Here is a 21,450-nt window from a genome sequence, read left to right on the forward strand (position 1 = left end):
TACTTCCTGACAGGGTCCGGTTCTGGGAGGGTTCTGGTGGACTCTACTTCCTGACGGGGTCCGGTTCTGGGAGGGTTCTGGTGGACTCTACTTCCTGACGGGGTCCGGTTCTGGGAGGGTTCTGGTGGACTCTACTTCCTGACGGGGTCCGGTTCTGGGAGGGTTCTGGTGGACTCTACTCCCTGACGGGGTCCGGTTCTGGGAGGGTTCTGGTGGACTCTACTTCCTGACGGGGTCCGGTTCCTGACAGGGTCCGGTTCTGGGAGGGTTCTGGTGGACTCTACTTCCTGACGGGGTCCGGTTCTGGGAGGGTTCTGGTGGACTCTACTTCCTGACAGGGTCCGGTTCTGGGAGGGTTCTGGTGGACTCTACTTCCTGACAGGGTCCGGTTCTGGGAGGGTTCTGGTGGACTCTACTTCCTGACGGGGTCCGGTTCTGGGAGGGTTCTGGTGGACTCTACTCCCTGACGGGGTCCGGTTCTGGGAGGGTTCTGGTGGACTCTACTTCCTGACGGGGTCCGGTTCTGGGAGGGTTCTGGTGGACTCTACTCCCTGACGGGGTCCGGTTCTGGGAGGGTTCTGGTGGACTCTACTTCCTGACGGGGTCCGGTTCCTGACAGGGTCCGGTTCTGGGAGGGTTCTGGTGGACTCTACTTCCTGACGGGGTCCGGTTCTGGGAGGGTTCTGGTGGACTCTACTTCCTGACAGGGTCCGGTTCTGGGAGGGTTCTGGTGGACTCTACTTCCTGACGGGGTCCGGTTCCTGACAGGGTCCGGTTCTGGGAGGGTTCTGGTGGACTCTACTTCCTGACGGGGTCCGGTTCTGGGAGGGTTCTGGTGGACTCTACTTCCTGACAGGGTCCGGTTCCTGACAGGGTCCGGTTCTGGGAGGGTTCTGGTGGACTCTACTTCCTGACAGGGTCCGGTTCTGGGAGGGTTCTGGTGGACTCTACTTCCTGACAGGGTCCGGTTCTGGGAGGGTTCTGGTGGACTCTACTTCCTGACGGGGTCCGGTTCTGGGAGGGTTCTGGTGGACTCTACTTCCTGACAGGGTCCGGTTCTGGGAGGGTTCTGGTGGACTCTACTTCCTGACGGGGTCCGGTTCTGGGAGGGTTCTGGTGGACTCTACTTCCTGACAGGGTCCGGTTCTGGGAGGGTTCTGGTGGACTCTACTCCCTGACGGGGTCCGGTTCTGGGAGGGTTCTGGTGGACTCTACTCCCTGACGGGGTCCGGTTCTGGGAGGGTTCTGGTGGACTCTACTTCCTGACAGGGTCCGGTTCTGGGAGGGTTCTGGTGGACTCTACTCCCTGACGGGGTCCGGTTCTGGGAGGGTTCTGGTGGACTCTACTTCCTGACGGGGTCCGGTTCTGGGAGGGTTCTGGTGGACTCTACTTCCTGACGGGGTCCAGTTCTGGGAGGGTTCTGGTGGACTCTACTTCCTGACGGGGTCCGGTTCTGGGAGGGTTCTGGTGGACTCTACTCCCTGACGGGGTCCGGTTCTGGGAGGGTTCTGGTGGACTCTACTTCCTGACGGGGTCCAGTTCTGGGAGGGTTCTGGTGGACTCTACTTCCTGACGGGGTCCGGTTCTGGGAGGGTTCTGGTGGACTCTACTTCCTGACGGGGTCCGGTTCTGGGAGGGTTCTGGTGGACTCTACTTCCTGACAGGGTCCGGTTCTGGGAGGGTTCTGGTGGACTCTACTTCCTGACGGGGTCCGGTTCTGGGAGGGTTCTGGTGGACTCTACTCCCTGACGGGGTCCGGTTCTGGGAGGGTTCTGGTGGACTCTACTTCCTGACGGGGTCCGGTTCTGGGAGGGTTCTGGTGGACTCTACTCCCTGACGGGGTCCGGTTCTGGGAGGGTTCTGGTGGACTCTACTTCCTGACGGGGTCCGGTTCCTGACAGGGTCCGGTTCTGGGAGGGTTCTGGTGGACTCTACTTCCTGACAGGGTCCGGTTCTGGGAGGGTTCTGGTGGACTCTACTCCCTGACGGGGTCCGGTTCTGGGAGGGTTCTGGTGGACTCTACTTCCTGACAGGGTCCGGTTCTGGGAGGGTTCTGGTGGACTCTACTTCCTGACGGGGTCCGGTTCCTGACAGGGTCCGGTTCTGGGAGGGTTCTGGTGGACTCTACTTCCTGACGGGGTCCGGTTCTGGGAGGGTTCTGGTGGACTCTACTTCCTGACAGGGTCCGGTTCTGGGAGGGTTCTGGTGGACTCTACTCCCTGACGGGGTCCGGTTCTGGGAGGGTTCTGGTGGACTCTACTTCCTGACGGGGTCCGGTTCCTGACAGGGTCCGGTTCTGGGAGGGTTCTGGTGGACTCTACTTCCTGACAGGGTCCGGTTCTGGGAGGGTTCTGGTGGACTCTACTTCCTGACAGGGTCCGGTTCTGGGAGGGTTCTGGTGGACTCTACTTCCTGACGGGGTCCGGTTCTGGGAGGGTTCTGGTGGACTCTACTCCCTGACGGGGTCCGGTTCTGGGAGGGTTCTGGTGGACTCTACTTCCTGACAGGGTCCGGTTCTGGGAGGGTTCTGGTGGACTCTACTTCCTGACGGGGTCCGGTTCTGGGAGGGTTCTGGTGGACTCTACTCCCTGACGGGGTCCGGTTCTGGGAGGGTTCTGGTGGACTCTACTTCCTGACAGGGTCCGGTTCTGGGAGGGTTCTGGTGGACTCTACTCCCTGACGGGGTCCGGTTCTGGGAGGGTTCTGGTGGACTCTACTTCCTGACGGGGTCCGGTTCTGGGAGGGTTCTGGTGGACTCTACTTCCTGACGGGGTCCAGTTCTGGGAGGGTTCTGGTGGACTCTACTTCCTGACGGGGTCCGGTTCTGGGAGGGTTCTGGTGGACTCTACTCCCTGACGGGGGTCCGGTTCTGGGAGGGTTCTGGTGGACTCTACTTCCTGACGGGGTCCGGTTCTGGGAGGGTTCTGGTGGACTCTACTTCCTGACGGGGTCCGGTTCTGGGAGGGTTCTGGTGGACTCTACTTCCTGACAGGGTCCGGTTCTGGGAGGGTTCTGGTGGTTCTGACTGGAATGGAATGGATGAAGTGGGTTTGAAGCTGCAGCGTTCCGTCAGTGGAGAACCGGAACCGGTTCCAGGCCGGGCGTCAGACTCAGTCCGGCCACCAGAGGGAGCCAGTGAGGCAGGCGCCCTCTGGGAGGGGGGTCAGGGTTCAGGACCATCCTGGTGACCCCGGGACCCCCACGGAACCGAGGCTGGAGGTCTCAGTGCTTGAGGAGAACCTGGGTTCTGGACCCGGAGAACCCGGAGCTGGTCTCCTTCAGGTCCTCCTGCCGGACGCGTCCCACCAGGCCACTGCAGACGACGGAGGGTGGACGTGACCTCTGACCTCCTGCTGTGAGGAGAACCCGCTGAGGAACCTGACCGACCTCGGACACGGGTCCTGAAGAGATCCAGGGACCCAACAGATCCAGAGAACCTGCATGCCAAGGCCAGCTGGCCCATCCAGAAAGGCCCACGTCCTGCTCAAGGGCTCGAGGCAGACCAGCAAGACCAGAAACTTCTGAGATCAGCAGCAGGACTGAAGCCCCAGAGACCAGATCCAGATCCAGAGACCCAGCTGATCCAGAGACAGACAGACACACACACACAACACACACAGACACACACACACACACACACGTGTGTATTTCTATCCTCGTGGGGACCTTCCATTGACTCCCATTCATGTCTAACTCCTAACCCAGACCCTGACCCTGACCCTGACCCAGACCCAGACCCAGACCCTGACCCTGACCCAGACCCAGACCCAGACCCTGACCCTGACCCTTACCCTAACCCTAACCCACACCACAATAAAGCCTAACCCTAAAGAAATGTTTTTACACTTTTACTTTTTTCAGTAACAACAACATGGTCAAGAAAACACTGTTTCTCCTACTTAGGACCAGAAAAAGGTCCCACAAGGCACGTCGTTCCACGTTTTGCTATCCTTGTGGGGACATTTGGCCCCGACAAGGATAGAAATACGAGAACACACACAGACACACGCACACATACATGCACACACACACACACACACACACACACACACACACACACACACACACACACACACACACACACACGCACGCACACACGCACACAGACACACGCACACATACACACACACACACACAGGGGTTGGGGTTCAAACCGTGGTCCCGGGCGTCGGGGACGGGGAGGGTCTGGCTGGAGGACGTCCGTCTCACTTCCTGCTCCTGCAGAGACGCTGCAGCCGACCGACCGCCCGACATGCCGCTGCCCCACCGCGCCGCCTGGATCCTCCTCCTCTGTGAGTACCTGCTCCTCCAGCTGCTCCTGCTGCTCCTGGGGAGGGAGGGTTTCAAACCCGGCGTCCTCCGGTCAGAGGGACAGTGGCGGGGGGAGCGGGACCGGGGCGGGACGCCTGTCAAACGGTAACGCAGGAGTCGCGAGGCCAGCCCCCGTACAGCAGAAGGGTTGATCCGGCTCGATCCGGACCCTCGGTCTGAGTCCAGCCCGAGGGGGCGGGGCCTCGCCAGCCTTCTGGCTTTTTGGGTTTTAAGCAGGAGGAGTCCGAAAAGTTCCCGCAGGGAGAACCGGCTCGTGGCGGCCCAGCATTCATAGCGACGTGGCTCTTTGATCCTTCGGCGTGGTGAAGCAGAGCTCACCAGGCGGTGGACTGTCCTCCGCTCACGGGGGACTGTCCTCCGCTCACGGGGGACGTGAGCCGGTCAGACCGAGGGGACACAGGGTGCTTCACCCTGCTGATGAGGCGGTGCTGCAGGAGTGATCCTGCTCAGAGGCTCTGAGGCAGACAAACGTCTCCGGTGCAGGTTTGGACAGACGGGAGGACGACCCTGGTCTCTGCTCTGCTTCTCTAAACGTCCTCCACAAAGTGAAGTGAAACGCCTCGTTTCCCCAAAACCGTCTCTGCTCTGATCAGGAGGACGCTGAGGACAGACAGAGAGACGGACAGAGAGACGGAGGGACAGAGAGACGGAGAGACAGAGAGATGGAGGGACGGAGAGACGGAGGGACGGAGAGACGGAGAGACAGAGAGACGGAGAGACAGAGAGACGGAGGGACGGAGAGATGGAGGGACAGAGAGACGGAGGGACGGAGAGACGGAGAGACAGAGAGACAGAGACGGACGGAGGGACGGAGAGACGGAGGGACGGAGAGACGGAGAGACGGAGAGACGTAGGGACGGAGAGACGGAGAGATGGAGGGACGGAGAGACGAGAGACAGAGAGACGGAGACACAGAGGGACGGAGGGACGGAGAGACGGAGGGACAGAGAGACGGAGGGACGGAGAGACGGAGAGACAGAGAGACAGAGAGACAGAGACGGACGGAGGGACGGAGAGACGGAGGGACGGAGAGACGGAGGGACGGAGAGACGGAGAGACGGAGGGACGGAGGGACGGAGAGACGGAGAGATGGAGGGACGGAGAGACGAGAGACAGAGAGACGGAGACACAGAGGGACGGAAAGACGGAGAGACAGAGAGACGGAGAGACAGAGAGATGGAGGGACAGAGAGATGGAGGGACGGAGAGACGGAGAGACAGAGAGACAGAAAGACAGAGAGCCGGAGAGACAGAGGGACGGAAAGACGATAGACAGAGAGACGGAGAGACAGAGGGACGGAGAGACGGAGGGACAGAGAGACGGAGGGACGGAGAGACAGAAAGACAGAGAGACAGAGGGCCGGAAGACGGAGAGTCGGAGGGACGGAGAGACAGAAAGACAGAGAGACGGAGAGACAGAGGGACGGAAAGACGATAGACAGAGAGACGGAGAGACAGAGGGACGGAGAGACGGAGGGACAGAGAGACGGAGGGACGGAGAGACAGAAAGACAGAGAGACAGAGGGCCGGAAGACGGAGAGTCGGAGGGACGGAGAGACAGAAAGACAGAGAGACGGAGAGACAGAGGGACGGAAAGACGGAGAGACGGAGGGACAGAGAGACGGAGAGACAGAGGGACGGAAAGACGGAGAGACGGAGGGACAGAGAGACGGAGAGACAGAGGGACGGAAAGACAGAGAGACGGAGAGACAGAGGGATGGAAAGACGGAGAGACAGAAAGACGGAGAGACAGAAAGACGGAGGGACAGAGAGATGGAGGGACGGAGAGACGGAAAGACAGAGAGACGGAGAGACAGAGAGACAGAAAGACGGAGGGACAGAGAGATGGAGGGACGGAGAGACGGAAAGACAGAGAGACGGAGAGACAGAGGGACAGAGAGACGGTGGGACAGAGAGATGTCTCTGAAAATAGACCAGTCAGTCTCAACAGGAAGTCTGACAGGAATCTAGACGATCATTCCCTCAGTCAGTGGAGGACGATGCTCTGGAGTCTGGACTGAACCATCAGACCCAGACAGTCCAGACCAGGGGTCTCGAGCCGGTCCAGGAAGGGCCGCGCGGCTGCAGGTTTTCATTCGACCCGAGCAGGAGCAGCAGACTCCAGTCCTGCCATCAGGCTCCACTGAAGACCTGAGGACTTGAGTGGTCCTGCTGCTGCTGCTCGGCTGGAATGAAAACCTGCAGCCCTTCCTGGACCGGTTTGAGACCCCTGCTCTAGAGTTCCGCCTGGTCCTGCTCCTCAGGCCTTCGCTCTGGATCCGGCGCTCGGACCTCCTTCTACGGAGCCGTGGGATCAAACGTCACCGCCGTCTGTAAGTTCAGCCGGCCTGGATCCTGGAGGATCTTCTGCAGGACCAGCTGCTCCGGGGGGAACATCCTCATCGAGACGCAGCGGGACCGCGCTCGGTCTGGACGGTACAGCCTCGGCTACGAGAGGACGGGACTGCTGTTTCAGGAGTCGGTCCTGTCCGTGGGCGTCTCGGGGTTGTCCAGGTCCGACTCGGGACGGTACGTCTGCGGACTGACCAGCGGGGGAGCGTACCGCCTCACAGAGTTCCACATCCTCGCCGTGGACGGTGAGTTCCCTCAGGTCGGCTTTCACAACCTCTTCATACAGCGTGTCAGCTGGAAAGGTTTCCTGTTTCCATGGCAACATGTCTGCGGTGTAAACGGGGTGTTTCTGGGTTTTCCCTAGACCGGTTGTGGACCGCTAGGCTTGCCGTGAACAGAACGGTTTTCCGTTAAACGTGTCTTGGGTCGCATCAGGTTTCGGCGGTCGGGAGAGCTGTTGGGGTTCCAGCTGATTGTGGTCTTCTCTACAGCCGTGCTGGAGGTGAACTCCCAGCAGAAGGTGTTTGTCGAAGCGGGGCGTTCTCTGACGGTCGCCTGCTCCTTCCAGACCTCTGGAAATCCAAAGTACTTGAGCTGGAAGCCTTTTTCCAGAGAGCAGGTCCTGGTCCAGACGGAGCTCAGCAGGACTCAGGAGGGCAGATTCAGCCTCACACACGAAGAGCACACCGGAAACGGGGAGGTTGTGTGTGTGAGCATCGAACAGCTGGCCCCGCCCGACTCCGGCTGGTACAGATGTGGAATGAAGCGCCAGTTCATCGACTTCCAGGTCGTCGTCACAGACGGTGGGTCAGGAGCCCGAACCATGTTCTAGACGTGACTGGATGTTTGAGAGAACCTAGCCTTGGCTCACAGACTCGTCTCGGTTCTCCGACATTTCCAGCGTCCGCAGGACCGACGACCGAGTCCAGAAGTCCACCGACGGTCCCTGAACTCACCGCCGAGTCTGGAGCGAGTCAGGACCATCGACCAGGTACCGGCCGGGATCCGTGGGGCTGAAGGAAGGTTCTTATTCACAGGGTGTGGAACCCAAACGGTTCCAGTGCTGCCAATCAATCAAGAACATGAGGCTGCCTCAGGGAGCGCCAGTCCGGTCTGGAGTCCGGTCTGGAGTCCGGTCTGGAGTCCGGTCTGGGGTCCAGCCTGGGGTCCGGTCTGGAGTCTGGGCTGGAGTCCGGTCTGGAGTCCGGTCTGGAGTCTGGGCTGGAGTCTGGTCTAGAGTCCGGTCTGGAGTCCGGTCTGGGGTCCGGTCTGGGGTCCGGTCTGGAGTCCGGTCTGGAGTCCGGTCTGGGGTCCAGTCTGGGGTCCGGTCTGGAGTCTGGGCTGGGGTCCGGTCTGGAGTCTGGGCTGGGGTCCGGTCTGGGGTCCAGTCTGGGGTCCGGTCTGGAGTCTGGGCTGGGGTCCGGTCTGGGGTCCAGTCTGGGGTCCGGTCTGGAGTCTGGTCTGGGGTCCTGATGTCCATCAGGCAGGTCTGGAGCGAGAGCCAGAAAACCACAGTCTTCACACGTCTGTCCCTGAACGGGTTCTGAGTGAGCTGAGGCTCGTCTGGCTGCAGGTTGTAAACTGATCCGTATCAGGAGCTCAGAGACGCTCGCCGGACAAAACTCTGCGTTTTGACTCCGAGAGCTGAAACTCAGATCAGTCGGCAGTTTCAGCCGAGCCGCTTCACACTTCCTCCTTATAGGCCTCACTTTCCAGAGCTCCTGAGTGTGTGTGTGTGTGTGTGTTTGCGTTTGCGTGTGTGTGTGTTCAGTGGAATTGATTTGCTTTCTCTTCATATTGGTGCAATTTGAAGCCGAAAATGAGAAAATGAGCCGTGAAATAGATTCGATGGAGTCGTTTGGATGAGAGTGTTCCAGAGAGAACCGTTCCTGAGAGGAGTGTTCCGGAGTGTGTTCCGGAGTGCGTTCTGGAGTGCGTTCTGGAGTGCGTTCTGGAGTGCGTTCCGGACTGTGTTCCGGAGTGTGTTCCGGAGTGTGTTCCGGACTGTGTTCCGGAGTGTGTTCAGGAGTGTGTTCCAGAGTGTGTTCCGGAGTGTGTTCCGGAGTGTGTTCTGGAGTGTGTTCTGGAGTGTGTTCCGGACTGTGTTCCGGACTGTGTTCTGGAGTGTGTTCCGGAGTGTGTTCCGGAGTGTGTTCCGGAGTGTGTTCCGGAGTGTGTTCCGGACTGTGTTCTGGAGTGTGTTCTGGAGTGTGTTCCGGACTGTGTTCCGGACTGTGTTCCGGAGTGTGTTCCGGAGTGTGTTCTGGAGTGTGTTCTGGAGTGTATTCTGGAGTGTGTTCTGGAGTGTGTTCCGGACTGTGTTCCGGACTGTGTTCCGGACTGTCTTCCGGACTGTGTTCTGGAGTGTGTTCTGGACTGTGTTCTGGACTGTGTTCTGGAGTGTGTTCTGGAGTGTGTTCTGGAGTGTGTTCCGGACTGTATTCTGGAGTGTGTTCTGGAGTGTGTTCTGGAGTGTGTTCCGGACTGTATTCTGGAGTGTGTTCTGGAGTGTGTTCTGGAGTGTGTTCCGGACTGTGTTCCGGAGTGTGTTCTGGAGTGTGTTCTGGAGTGTGTTCCGGACTGTATTCTGGAGTGTGTTCTGGAGTGTGTTCTGGACTGTGTTTCTGGACTGTGTTCTGGAGTGTGTTCTGGACTGTGTTCTGGACTGTGTTCTGGAGTGTGTTCCGGACTGCTTTCTGGAGTGTGTTCTGGAGTGTGTTCTGGAGTGTGTTCCGGACTGTGTTCCGGAGTGTGTTCTGGAGTGTGTTCTGGAGTGTGTTCCGGACTGTATTCTGGAGTGTGTTCTGGACTGTGTTCTGGACTGTGTTCTGGAGTGTGTTCCGGACTGTGTTCCGGAGTGTGTTCTGGAGTGTGTTCCGGACTGTGTTCCGGAGTGTGTTCCGGAGTGTGTTCTGGAGTGTGTTCCGGACTGTGTTCCGGAGTGTGTTCCGGAGTGTGTTCTGGAGTGTGTTCTGGAGTGTATTCTGGAGTGTGTTCTGGAGTGTGTTCCGGACTGTATTCTGGAGTGTGTTCTGGAGTGTGTTCCGGACTGTGTTCCGGAGTGTGTTCCGGAGTGTGTTCTGGAGTGTGTTCCGGAGTGTGTTCTGGAGTGTGTTCTGGAGTGTGTTCCGGACTGTATTCTGGAGTGTGTTCTGGAGTGTGTTCCGGACTGTGTTCTGGAGTGTGTTCTGGAGTGTGTTCTGGAGTGTGTTCCGGACTGTATTCTGGAGTGTGTTCTGGAGTGTGTTCCGGACTGTGTTCCGGACTGTGTTCTGGAGTGTGTTCTGGAGTGTGTTCTGGAGTGTGTTCCGGAGTGTGTTCCGGATTGTGTTCTGGAGTGTGTTCTGGAGTGTGTTCCGGAGTGTGTTCCGGATTGTGTTCTGGAGTGTGTTCTGGAGTGTGTTCTGGAGTGTGTTCCGGACTGTGTTCTGGAGTGTGTTCTGGAGTGTGTTCCGGACTGTGTTCTGGAGTGTGTTCTGGAGTGTGTTCCGGACTGTGTTCTGGAGTGTGTTCCGGAGTGTGTTCCGGATTGTGTTCTGGAGTGTGTTCTGGAGTGTGTTCCGGACTGTGTTCCGGACTGTGTTCTGGAGTGTGTTCTGGACTGTGTTCCGGACTGTGTTTTGGAGTGTGTTCCGGAGTGTGTTCCGGACTGTGTTCCGGAGTGTGTTCTGGAGTGTGTTCCGGAGTGTGTTCTGGACTGTGTTCTGGAGTGTCTTCCGGACTGTGTACTGGAGTGTGTTCTGGACTGTGTTCTGGAGTGTGTTCTGGAGTGTGTTCCGGACTGTGTTCTGCAGTGTGTTCCGGACTGTGTTCTGGAGTGTGTTCTGGAGTGTGTTCCGGAGTGTGTTCCGGACTGTGTTCCGGACTGTGTTCTGGAGTGTGTTCTGGACTGTGTTCCGGACTGTGTTTTGGAGTGTGTTCCGGAGTGTGTTCCGGACTGTGTTCCGGAGTGTGTTCCGGAGTGTGTTCCGGACTGTGTTCTGGAGTGTGTTCTGGAGTGTGTTCCGGAGTGTGTTCCGGAGTGTGTTCCGGAGTGTGTTCCGGAGTGTGTTCTGGACTGTGTTCCGGAGTGTGTTCCGGAGTGTGTTCTGGACTGTGTTCTGGAGTGTGTTCCGGAGTGTGTTCCGGACTGTATTCTGGAGTGTGTTCCGGAGTGTGTTCCGGAGTGTGTTCCGGAGTGTGTTCCGGACTGTGTTTTGGAGTGTGTTCCGGAGTGTGTTCTGGACTGTGTTCCGGAGTGTGTTCCGGAGTGTGTTCTGGACTGTGTTCCGGAGTGTGTTCCGGAGTGTGTTCTGGACTGTGTTCTGGAGTGTGTTCCGGAGTGTGTTCCGGACTGTGTTCCGGAGTGTGTTCCGGAGTGTGTTCCGGAGTGTGTTCTGGAGTGTGTTCTGGACTGTGTTCTGGAGTGTGTTCCGGAGTGTGTTCCGGAGTGTGTTCTGGAGTGTGTTCTGGACTGTGTTCTGGAGTGTGTTCCGGAGTGTGTTCCGGAGTGTGTTCTGGAGTGTCTTCCGGACTGTGTACTGGAGTGTGTTCTGGAGTGTGTTCTGGACTGTGTTCCGGAGTGTTTTCCGGAGTGTGTTCTGGAGTGTGTTCTGGACTGTGTTCTGGAGTGTGTTCTGGACTGTGTTCTGGAGTGTGTTCTGGACTGTGTTCTGGACTGTGTTCTGGAGTGTGTTCCGGAGTGTGTTCCGGATTGTGTTCTGGAGTGTGTTCTGGAGTGTGTTCTGGACTGTGTTCTGGAGTGTGTTCTGGACTGTGTTCTGGACTGTGTTCTGGAGTGTGTTCCGGAGTGTGTTCCGGATTGTGTTCTGGAGTGTGTTCTGGAGTGTGTTCCGGACTGTGTTCCGGACTGTGTTCTGGAGTGTGTTCTGGAGTGTGTTCCGGAGTGTGTTCCGGAGTGTGTTCTGGACTGTGTTCTGGAGTGTGTTCCGGAGTGTGTTCCGGAGTGTGTTCCGGAGTGTGTTCTGGAGTGTGTTCTGGACTGTGTTCTGGAGTGTGTTCTGGAGTGTGTTCCGGACTGTGTTCCGGACTGTGTTCTGGAGTGTGTTCTGGAGTGTGTTCTGGAGTGTGTTCCGGACTGTGTTCCGGACTGTATTCTGGAGTGTGTTCCGGAGTGTGTTCCGGAGTGTGTTCTGGAGTGTCTTCCGGACTGTGTACTGGAGTGTGTTCCGGAGTGTGTTCTGGACTGTGTTCCGGACTGTATTCTGGAGTGTGTTCCGGAGTGTGTTCCGGAGTGTGTTCTGGAGTGTCTTCCGGACTGTGTACTGGAGTGTGTTCTGGACTGTGTTCCAGACCCGTTCCCTGTGAGTCTGACTCCCTCTGGGCTCCACAGACGTTCTGCTCTCCGTCGGTCCGGTTCTCACCGCCGTGGTCGTTCTGCTGGGTGTGGCGCTGCTCATCTTCTGCAGGAAACGGGCTTCAAAACACAAAGGTGACGCAACACACACACACACACACACACACACACACACCCACACACACACCATTCTCTTGTGGTGGAGTTGAATGACTCATTCAAAGTTCACAATTCAAACTGACTCCATTTAAATTATTTTCTGGTTCCTGTCGTCTTTCACTTTTACGATTCCTTATCAATTCTCTTATCAATTGATTCTCATTGAGTGAGAAATGAAACAATACAAATGGGGTGTTTGCATTAACTCTTTCATATCTTCATCCTGAAAAGAAGAAAAAAATATCCATGTCATGAAAACTTTGCAAGCTGCCAGTAGCCCCAGTTTCATCTTTTGGTGTGAAATTCAGCCGAACTCTGGAGCTTCTTCCTGACGCCAGGCTGGAAAGCTCAAACCAAATGACACCGGCCTCACACTGGATGGCCCTGTCTGGTCCAGCTCTGCAGCTCTGTCACTCACAAGGTCTTGGTGTGTCTGCTGTCAGCTGATGCTGGTTGCCAGATCTGCCTCAAATATATTGTTAAAACCATCCAACAATAGAGAAGAATCCAAACCTCCATCTCTGTAGAAAATGCGTGTTAAAACCGTTAAAACCTGATTTGCATTCAAAAAAACACGTCACAACACACAGCCAGTCCTCAACCCGCCTCGGGGTCAAAACAAGCTTGATTGTGCAGAAACCCGCCCAATCTGGCAACACAGCCGCTCCGGTCATGGAGCTTTGATTTGTGCAATTTTGGTGTCTTTGACTTTCCTGCAATGAGTAAGAACAACATCGTTCATTTTTCTAATCCATATAATGATTAGATCGCGTTGTTTGTCATATATTCTACCAGAACAATTACAAAAAAACAATGTGGAGGCAAAAACACGACACAGATTTTATTTTGAAATCACTGATTTAGGAACACGTGTCTCCTTTCATCTGGCACCGACTCGTTTCTGTTCAGACTGAAGCAGCGGCTCCGGAGTGAGGGAAAAATATGATCCTTGCTGAAAGTTTCCGGTCCGCGGCTCTGAAGCGGCGCCAGAGCGGACTGCAGCTGCCCCGGGGCTGCTGGGAGCGCATGGTACGTCGTCACGCACACAGCGGAACCGATAAGCGGAGTCGTTCAGGAGACAGACAAATAACTCCTTGGAACTGAGACATGAGGAACCGGTTCTACAAAAGAACCGGTTGTTGATTCCCATCCCTGGCGTGAGGAACCTCACAGGACACACTGCTTTGGAAGCCCACACGTTTTTTTTGTTTGTTGTTTTCTCTGTCGCGCCGGCCTCCCCTGAAACCCTCTGGCGCCCCCCAGGGGAGGCGCACCTCACACTTTGAAAACCGCTGCTCTATAGGACAGTACACAGTGAAGACACCATGTGTCGGGCTGTCCAAATGTCCAGATAGCAAAAAAGCAGGGCACTAGAAATTTCCCACAGGCACTACGTTTCCATGCAGTCAGTATCTGGGTTCAGGTCAATGTTCCGGTTTCTGAGGCGCTGGGAATGACCCGTTCACCTGCTGAAACAGACAGAGAGTTTCCCCGTTTACAAGTCAGCGCATTCAGTCGGGATCTCCCCGTTCAAACCGCGGCGCACAGACGACGCCGTGACTGCATGCACACTTCATGCCACTAGGTGTGCTGTTTGCATGTTCAACCTTATTTTACACAGACACCACAGTTAGAAAAAGAGTGTCAGCGGCAGGACGTGGTATCATGTTCACTGAAGCGATGCAGCGTTTTTTCAGTGAAAGAGAAGAACTGATCCATCGTTTCCACACATTTTATTTACTCGGTAGCAGCTAAACTGGATCACAAGTAGTTCCTGGACTCAACAGACAAAGATTCCTTGCAGATAGAACATGCGCACAACAGTATTTAATGTCTCTTTCAACCCAGATATCCCGATACGCATTTATATGAACAGAAATTCGGGTTTGAAAAGGAGTAACCCAGCGGTCTTATTACGGTTTTTAAAACCCGAATATGAGCTTATTCGGGTTTTTGCGGGTGTTTATATGGCCACGCGCCACCAGTTTATTGCCAATATTTGAGTTTTAAAAGGGTTATTGGCTGCATGTAAACGTACTCTTCTAGAAAAGTAGTGAACATCAATAGTCCCTAGATGGCTCAATATTGCCCATGGTGCATTGCAACTCTATGTATGTATGAATGCATGAATTGAATTTCTTCAATGATTGGAAAGATGACAGGGAAAGAAAAATGCAGAATTAGAGCACATTTTAAAAAGAAATATTAGAAATGTTTTTTCGTGTCGTGGAAATACGTCTTGGCGAGCCGGTGCGTCTGGTTGCCATGGTTACCATGATTACCATGGTACCTGCTGGGGGTCACGTGATCAGTGCTGAGAGAAAAAGTAGGGAGTTGGGTGTCCAAAGGGGGGGGGGGGGGGGGGGGGCGTTTAACGCGACTGCATTTGCGCGACAAATGACACCGCGCCGCGCTAGATGCACAAGTTTTATCGCTGGTGTGTGAATTCATTCGCGGGACGCGTCACGCTGGAACAAATATGCAACACCGTCTCCTGCTCAGTGGGCAGGATTCTTCTGATGTCTGTCCCACAGTCCTGTGTGCACCCGGCTGTCTGTGTGTGTGTGTGTGTGTGTGTGTGTGTGTGCGAGCGCGCATGCTGATCGATGGTGCGGGTTTTGTTCTTTTTTTGTTTTTATGACTGTTTTTACTGTTCAGCACTTTTATGAATATGAGACGTGCTTTTACAAATAAAGATCGAGATTGAGACGCTCCGCCTGCCGCCATCGCTGCTCTGTATCTGGCATGAGGAAGTCAGCTCCGGCTGCAGGAGGCGCCGCATCGCTTCAGGCTGCCTGCTGCCCTCCGGAGGCGGTCTGAGCTCGCTGAGTTCCACCGTCTGCAGGAGCTGCGCCCGGACGGCCGGTTCCAGCGCTGCTTCAGGCTGACGCTGTTTCCACCAGAAGCGGTGAACGAGTGAGATTGCGCACGCCGCTCGCCTTGGCATCACGCCAGCTGTTCTGCGTGGTCGGAGCCCTGCTGCCCTCCGGCAGCACGTCCGTGAAGACCTCCACGCTGACAGGCTGTCCTGGCGCCAATTCGCTTGAAAGGTTCAATTATTTCAACTCAAGTGACGAGCGATGGAGCGGCGGGCGGCAGCGAGATTTCTCCCTGGAAACGCTCGCCGTCCGCCGCTCAAGGTTGAGCGACAATCGCGTCATTACAGTGACTTTGTATGTGATCTCGTCACCCGAAAAATTCGCGTCGTGTCCGGTGGAAACACACCGTTACACTCAAACTTACTGGAGAATAAACACACACGGTGAGCTCGGTGCAGCACTCACTTGTTCACCAGACGAGGCGCCACTCCTCTTTATTTTTTCAGTGACAAACTGGAAACCACAACTAAACAACACATCCCTCGAAGATTGTCTATTGCAACACAGTGACAGATATCGCACTCCAACAGGGGTGCGTGCGTCTGCTCGAGGGCCCGGGGTAATGCGTGCGTTTGTGCGCGCGCGTGTTGGAATCCTCTCGCGGGCCGGATTGGACGGTTCGGCGGGCCACATTTGGCCCGCGGGCCGCTAATTGCCGACCCCTGCTCTATGAAGTCCACTATGTAGTCCAGCTCTGTAGTGACTGAGGGGTGAGGGGACAGTGTGGACATTCGGACACAGCCCTGGTTCCTGTAGCCCGTCACTACTTCCTGATTCCTGTAGTCTTTCATTTCCTCCTGTTTCCTGAAGTCTTCCACTACTTCCTGATTCCTGTAGTCTTTCATTTCCTCCTGTTTCCTGAAGTCTTCCACTACTTCCTGGTTCCTGTAGTCTTTCACTCCTTCCAGGTTCCTGTAGCCCATTACTATTTCCTGGTTTTTGTAGCCATTCACTACTTCCTGGTTCCTGTAGCCCGTCACTACTTCCTGGTTTCTGTAGCCCATCATTACTTCCTGTTTCCTGTAGCCCTTCACTACTTCCTGGTTCCTGTAGCCCATTACTACTTCCTGGTTTTTGTAGCCCTTCACTACTTCCTGGTTCCTGTAGCCCTTCACTACTTCCTGGTTCCTGTAGCCCTTCACTACTTCCTGGTTCCTGTAGCTCATCACTACTTCCTGGGCTGTGTTCGAAACCGCATACTTACCTACTACTCATACTAACTTATTGAGTATGCAGTGTGTTCACACTGGCAGTATGCGATTTTGAGTATGTGAGAAGTTCCCGGATGCATACTGCATTCGCCAGAAATGTTGAGTATACATCGTGTGTTCACTACTCATACTGAAATTGTCCAAGATGCAACGCGACGGACATTTGAATAAACTTTATTCAGTCCACAATGACCGTTTCTTCATGATGTACATTTAGCAAGCTGAGTATGGTTCTAGATTTAGTCCGATAAGGTTCATTAGGCCTTTTTTTGTATTCATGGTTTGGATTCGTATATACAGGCCAGAGGTTATTTTGCCTACCTTGACATGTTTCGGCTGCCAAGCTGCAGCCTTCCTCAGAAGTGTCACGTGATGTTGTCTGGTCGGCTGATTTATACAGGTTTTGGCGCCAGCTTCCTACTGGGTGCAGTAGGACGACAGCGCCATCTGCAGTCCGACTTCTTCAGAACTGTGTCCCAGGTATGGGAAAGTTGATACGCCCCCTCTGCCCGGTTCACAGTCTGGGGGGCACGTTTCCGGATCTCGATGGCCTCCCTGATCCAGCGGTGGTACTTGTTGCTTTCCGTGCCGATGATCTGGGCATGATCCCAGTCCATGAGGTGGTTTTCCCTCTTGCAGTGTTCGGAAACGGCAGACTTTAGCTGTTCCTGCTCTGCCTGTCGTTTGGAGGAGCGTGTGCGCGCTTTAGATGTTTCTTTTTCGCATTCCGTGCGATGTTCTTTTGTCCTGATGTTGAAGGCTCTGCCAGTCTCCCCGACGTAGGATTTGTTGCACGACAAACAAGGTATTTCGTAAATGATATTGCATTTTTGTTGTGGCTCTATTTTGTCCTTGGGATGTACTAGTAACTGCCGTAGTTTTATGTGTGGTTTTACTGGGGTGCTGATGTTGTGCTTATTCATGGCCCGTTGTATTCTCTCTGTGATCCCTCTGATGTATGGAAGTGTCACCATGGCCCTGTTTTGTTTCTCAGTTTGTTTAGTTGTTGTTCTCTTTTTTGTGTCTTTGTTTTGTTTTGCTTGTTGGCGGCCTTTGTTTATGGCCCACATCGGATAGTTGCACTTTCGTAGTGCTTTTATGATGTGTTGTTCCTCCTCTTTTCTGTCTTCTTCCTGCGTGATTAGTTTTGTGCGTTCGAAAAGGGTTCTTACGACTGAAAGTTTGTGGTTAATGGGATGTTCTGACGTCCAAAGGAGGTATTGGTCTGTGTGAGTGGGTTTCCGATATATGTGAATTTTAATGCTGCCATCTTCCAGGTGTTTTATGTCCAGGTCCAGGAAATGTATGGTGCTGTCTGTTTCCTCTTCGTGGGTGAACTTGATGTTTTTTGTGTCATCCAGTGTGTTGAGATGATCCGTGAGTTCTTGTGTATGTCCTTTCCTTGTTATTTCCAAAATGTCATCCACGTACACGGGTTCTAGATTTAATCTTCCCTCCATTGTTTGTGCTCGTAGGTATGTTATGTTACGAGATTTCTGATTGGATTGACAATGATTAAAAATTGTAAAAACAAAAAACAAAAAAACCCTTACATCTGAGAAAAAGTCCATGCTGAAAGCGACCATGATGCACCGAAGACGGCGAGCCGATCTTCGTTGAAGAGCCGAAAAAACTCTCCGTCGGTAAAGCATCATAACTGGCATAATAAGTGGTCCGTTAACGGGACACCGGTCCAAACGGCGATGTTAAGCGAGATATATTGCTGAAAGATTGCCTTCTTGTTTTCAAAGTAAAAGCACAGATTTATCACTGAGGTTTTTTTGCATGAGAAAGGGAAAGAGGTGGTTTATTTTGGTGAAAATAACCGGAAGTGCGTTGCTCACTGCGGCTGGCTTGAATTTCGCCGAATTTGTCCGAACAAAATCCTAAACGGCTGATATTCAGACAAATAAACGACACACTCGACTCTAAACGACCATTTTGTCGCCTAATTTAAAAAGATATCTCGAAGTTATACATTTGACGAGTTTAGAGCTAAAGTGAAATCAGCTTTAGCAGATCGATTTCTGCTCATGGAAGAAGTGCAATGCATTGTGGGTTATTATGTAGTATGCTGTAGTGTAAACGCTTCGCATACTGTTTGATGGACTGAGTAAGCAGGATGCAGGATGGATAGTATGAGTATGTAAGGATGTAGTAGACAGTATGCGGTTTCGAACACAGCCCCGGTTTCTGTAGCCCATCATTACTTCCTGGTTCCTGTAGCCCCTCACTACTTCCTGTTTCCTGTAGCCCGTTACTACTTCTTGGTTTTTGTAGCCCTTCACTAGTTCCTGGTTCCTGTAGTCTTTCACTCCTTCCAGGTTCCTGTAGCCCATTACTACTTCCTGATTGTTGTAGCCATTCACAACTTCCTGGTTCCTGTAGCCTGTCACTACTTCCTGGTTTTTGTAGCCCATCATTACTTCCTGTTTCCTGTAGCCCTTCACTACTTCCTGGTTCCTGTAGCCCATCACTAATTCCTGGTTCCTGTAGCCCATGACTACTTCCTGGTTTTTGTAGCCCTTCACTACTTCCTGGTTCCTGTAGCTCATCACTACTTCCTGGTTTCTGTAGCCCATCATTACTTCTGGTTCCTGTAGCCCTTCAATACTTCCTGGTTCCTGTAGCCCGTTACTACTTCCTGGTTTTTGTAGCCCTTCACTGTTTCCTGTTTTCTGTAGCCCATCACTACTTCCTGGTTCCTGAAGTCTTCCACTCCTTCCAGTTTCCTGTAGCCCGTTATGACTTCCTGGTTCCTGCAGTCTTTCACTTCTTCCTGTTTCCTGTAGCCCATTATTACTTCCTGTTTCCTGTAGCCTTTCACTACTTCCTGTTTCCTGTAGTCCGTCACTACTTCAAAAGCAACAGAGCTTTTCTGTCTTGTCTTGAAGGCGTCAGCAGACTGAAGACGTCTGAAGCTACGTCCAGGCGTCTTTCTCTGATCTCACTGGAGACTTTGGACATTTTGTCTTTCAGACCGTTTGGAGGGACGGGACGTTTCAGTGACGGAGGTAAATCCCACTGACGGTTGGATGCCGTGATGAGACGAGCAGAAGGAAGACGTGTCTCATGTTCCTGCAGAGTCCCCGGCTGTACGAGGACGTGGCGGACGGAGGTCCTCGGGTGGGGACTCTCTCACTCACGCCGCGGACGGGCGACGGCGAGGACGGCTACAGCGTGGTCACGGCGCCCGGGCTCCCGCTCAGAGTGAGACGTGAAGGGACAGCATGAGGCGCAGTCCCTCCAGAGTCTTCAATGTCGACTCGTCTTCTGTCTTCAGGTTGAGGACGACTCCGGGGGGCTCGTCTACTCCGAGGTGGTCTTCCGTCAGATGGACCGTCCGCACGGCGCCTCCTACAGGGCCCCTGCGGACGTGGTTTACTCCACGGCTCGGGCGGCTCGGGGGTCTGGAGACAGACCGCTGTACTCCACCGTCTCTCCGCTCGGCACTCTGGAGGACGTCCACTGACCCCGAACCGTCCCGGTCCTTCATCTTTCACTGTTTCAGTAGTCTGACCACAAACATGATGCAGTCTGCAGACCCTGGACCTCCCAGACCCTGGACCTCCTCTGACTCTGGACCTCCTCTGACTCTGGACCTCCCAGACCCTGGACCTCCTCTGACTCTGGACCTCCCAGACCCTGGACCTCCCAGACCCTGGACCTCCCAGACCCTGGACCTCCTCAGACCCTGGACCTCCTCTGACTCTGGACCTCCCAGACCCTGGACCTCCTCTGACCCTGGACCTCCCAGACCCTGGACCTCCTCTGACTCTGGACCTCCCAGACCCTGGGCCTCCCAGACCCTGGACCTCCCAGACCCTGGACCTCCTCAGACCCTGGACCTCCTCTGACTCTGGACCTCCCAGACCCTGGACCTCCTCTGACCCTGGACCTCCCAGACCCTGGACCTCCTCTGACCCTGGACCTCCCAGACCCTGGACCTCCTCTGACTCTGGACCTCCCAGACCCTGGGCCTCCCAGACCCTGGACCTCCTCTGACTCTGGACCTCCCAGACCCTGGACCTCCCAGACCCTGGACCTCCCAGACCCTGGACCTCCCAGACCCTGGACCTCCTCTGACTCTGGACCTCCCAGACCCTGGACCTCCTCAGACCCTGGACCTCCCAGACCCTGGACCTCCTCTGACTCTGGACCTCCCAGACCCTGGACCTCCTCTGACTCTGGACCTCCTCAGACCCTGGACCTCCTCAGACCCTGGACCTCCCAGACCCTGGACCTCCTCTGACTCTGGACCTCCCAGACCCTGGACCTCCCAGACCCTGGACCTCCCAGACCCTGGACCTCCCAGACCCTGGACCTCCCAGACCCTGGACCTCCCAGACCCTGGACCTCCTCTGACTCTGGACCTCCCAGACCCTGGACCTCCTCAGACCCTGGGCCTCCCAGACCCTGGACCTCCTCTGAATAAACGTGCCAGACGGTGTAATGTGTCTGTTCTGATTGTCAGATTTGTCCTGAAGCTGCAGATCAGTCAGGTTTCTCTGCAGTTCACACTACAGACAGCAGGAGGCAGTGTTGAGTTCACTCCTGCCACTGAGTCAGAGGCAGGCAAACCCAACATCACCTGATCACCCACTGATGGTGATGATGATGATGATGATGATGATGATGATGATGATGATAATGATGATGCCAGTGATGGTGATGATGATGATGATGATGGTGGAGATGAAGATTTGGTCTCTTCTCTCTGGTCCTTGAGGTCAGGCCTGTCTTTTGTCCTGCGTGCGGAACATGCAGTTCACACAGCGTCCTGCAGGGGGCAGTGTAGCCTCTCATTAACACATGGACTGAATTTACAACAAAGAGTAAAGTTATCAGGAATAAACCGTAGAAAGTAGTGACACAATTCAAAGAGAACATTTAAAAAAAAAAAAAAAAATTAAGTAATTTTGATCCCCTCTGATCACCACTGATCACTGATCACCACAGAAGGGTCAAGGATCAAGGGTCGGGGGGAGGGATCCGCCTTATTAGAGAGACTCACCTGATTTCCTGAAGTCCTGAGGACAGAGGAAGTCCAGCTGAAGACGTCTGGACAGCTGTGATGTAACACTGAGGGACGAATTGAGAAAATCCTGGACCTGGAGACAGAACTGTGTGTGTGTGTGTGTGTGTGTGTGTGTGTGTGTGTGTGTGTGTGTGTGTGTGTGTGTGTGTGTGTGTGTGTTCAAGTCAGATCCTGAGTCACTGT

General features: G+C 54.6%; 1 protein-coding gene across 1 annotated transcript; it reads left to right on the plus strand.

The window, feature by feature from the left end:
• Window positions 1-4,209: 4,209 nt before the first annotated feature.
• LOC115408455 (uncharacterized) lies at window positions 4,210-19,998 on the plus strand. The gene is made up of 8 exons (XM_030119234.1): window positions 4,210-4,293; window positions 6,597-6,929; window positions 7,176-7,487; window positions 7,586-7,675; window positions 12,017-12,115; window positions 19,209-19,243; window positions 19,314-19,439; window positions 19,513-19,998. Exons 1-8 carry the CDS (start codon window positions 4,254-4,256, stop codon window positions 19,699-19,701), a joined length of 1,224 nt encoding a protein of 407 aa, XP_029975094.1. The 5' UTR covers window positions 4,210-4,253; the 3' UTR covers window positions 19,702-19,998.
• Window positions 19,999-21,450: the final 1,452 nt, after the last annotated feature.

The sequence above is a fragment of the Salarias fasciatus genome, chromosome 20, assembly GCF_902148845.1.
Source record: "Salarias fasciatus chromosome 20, fSalaFa1.1, whole genome shotgun sequence".
NCBI lineage: Eukaryota > Metazoa > Chordata > Actinopteri > Blenniiformes > Blenniidae > Salarias > Salarias fasciatus.

Coding starts and splice junctions, on each gene's coding strand:
- LOC115408455 (XM_030119234.1), top strand. CDS start 4,254: ATGCCGCTGCCCCACCGCGCCGCCTGGATCCTCCTCCTCT. Junction 4,294..6,596: donor CGCCTGGATCCTCCTCCTCT/GTGAGTACCTGC, acceptor CCTGCTCCTCAG/GCCTTCGCTCTGGATCCGGC. Junction 6,930..7,175: donor CCACATCCTCGCCGTGGACG/GTGAGTTCCCTC, acceptor TCTTCTCTACAG/CCGTGCTGGAGGTGAACTCC.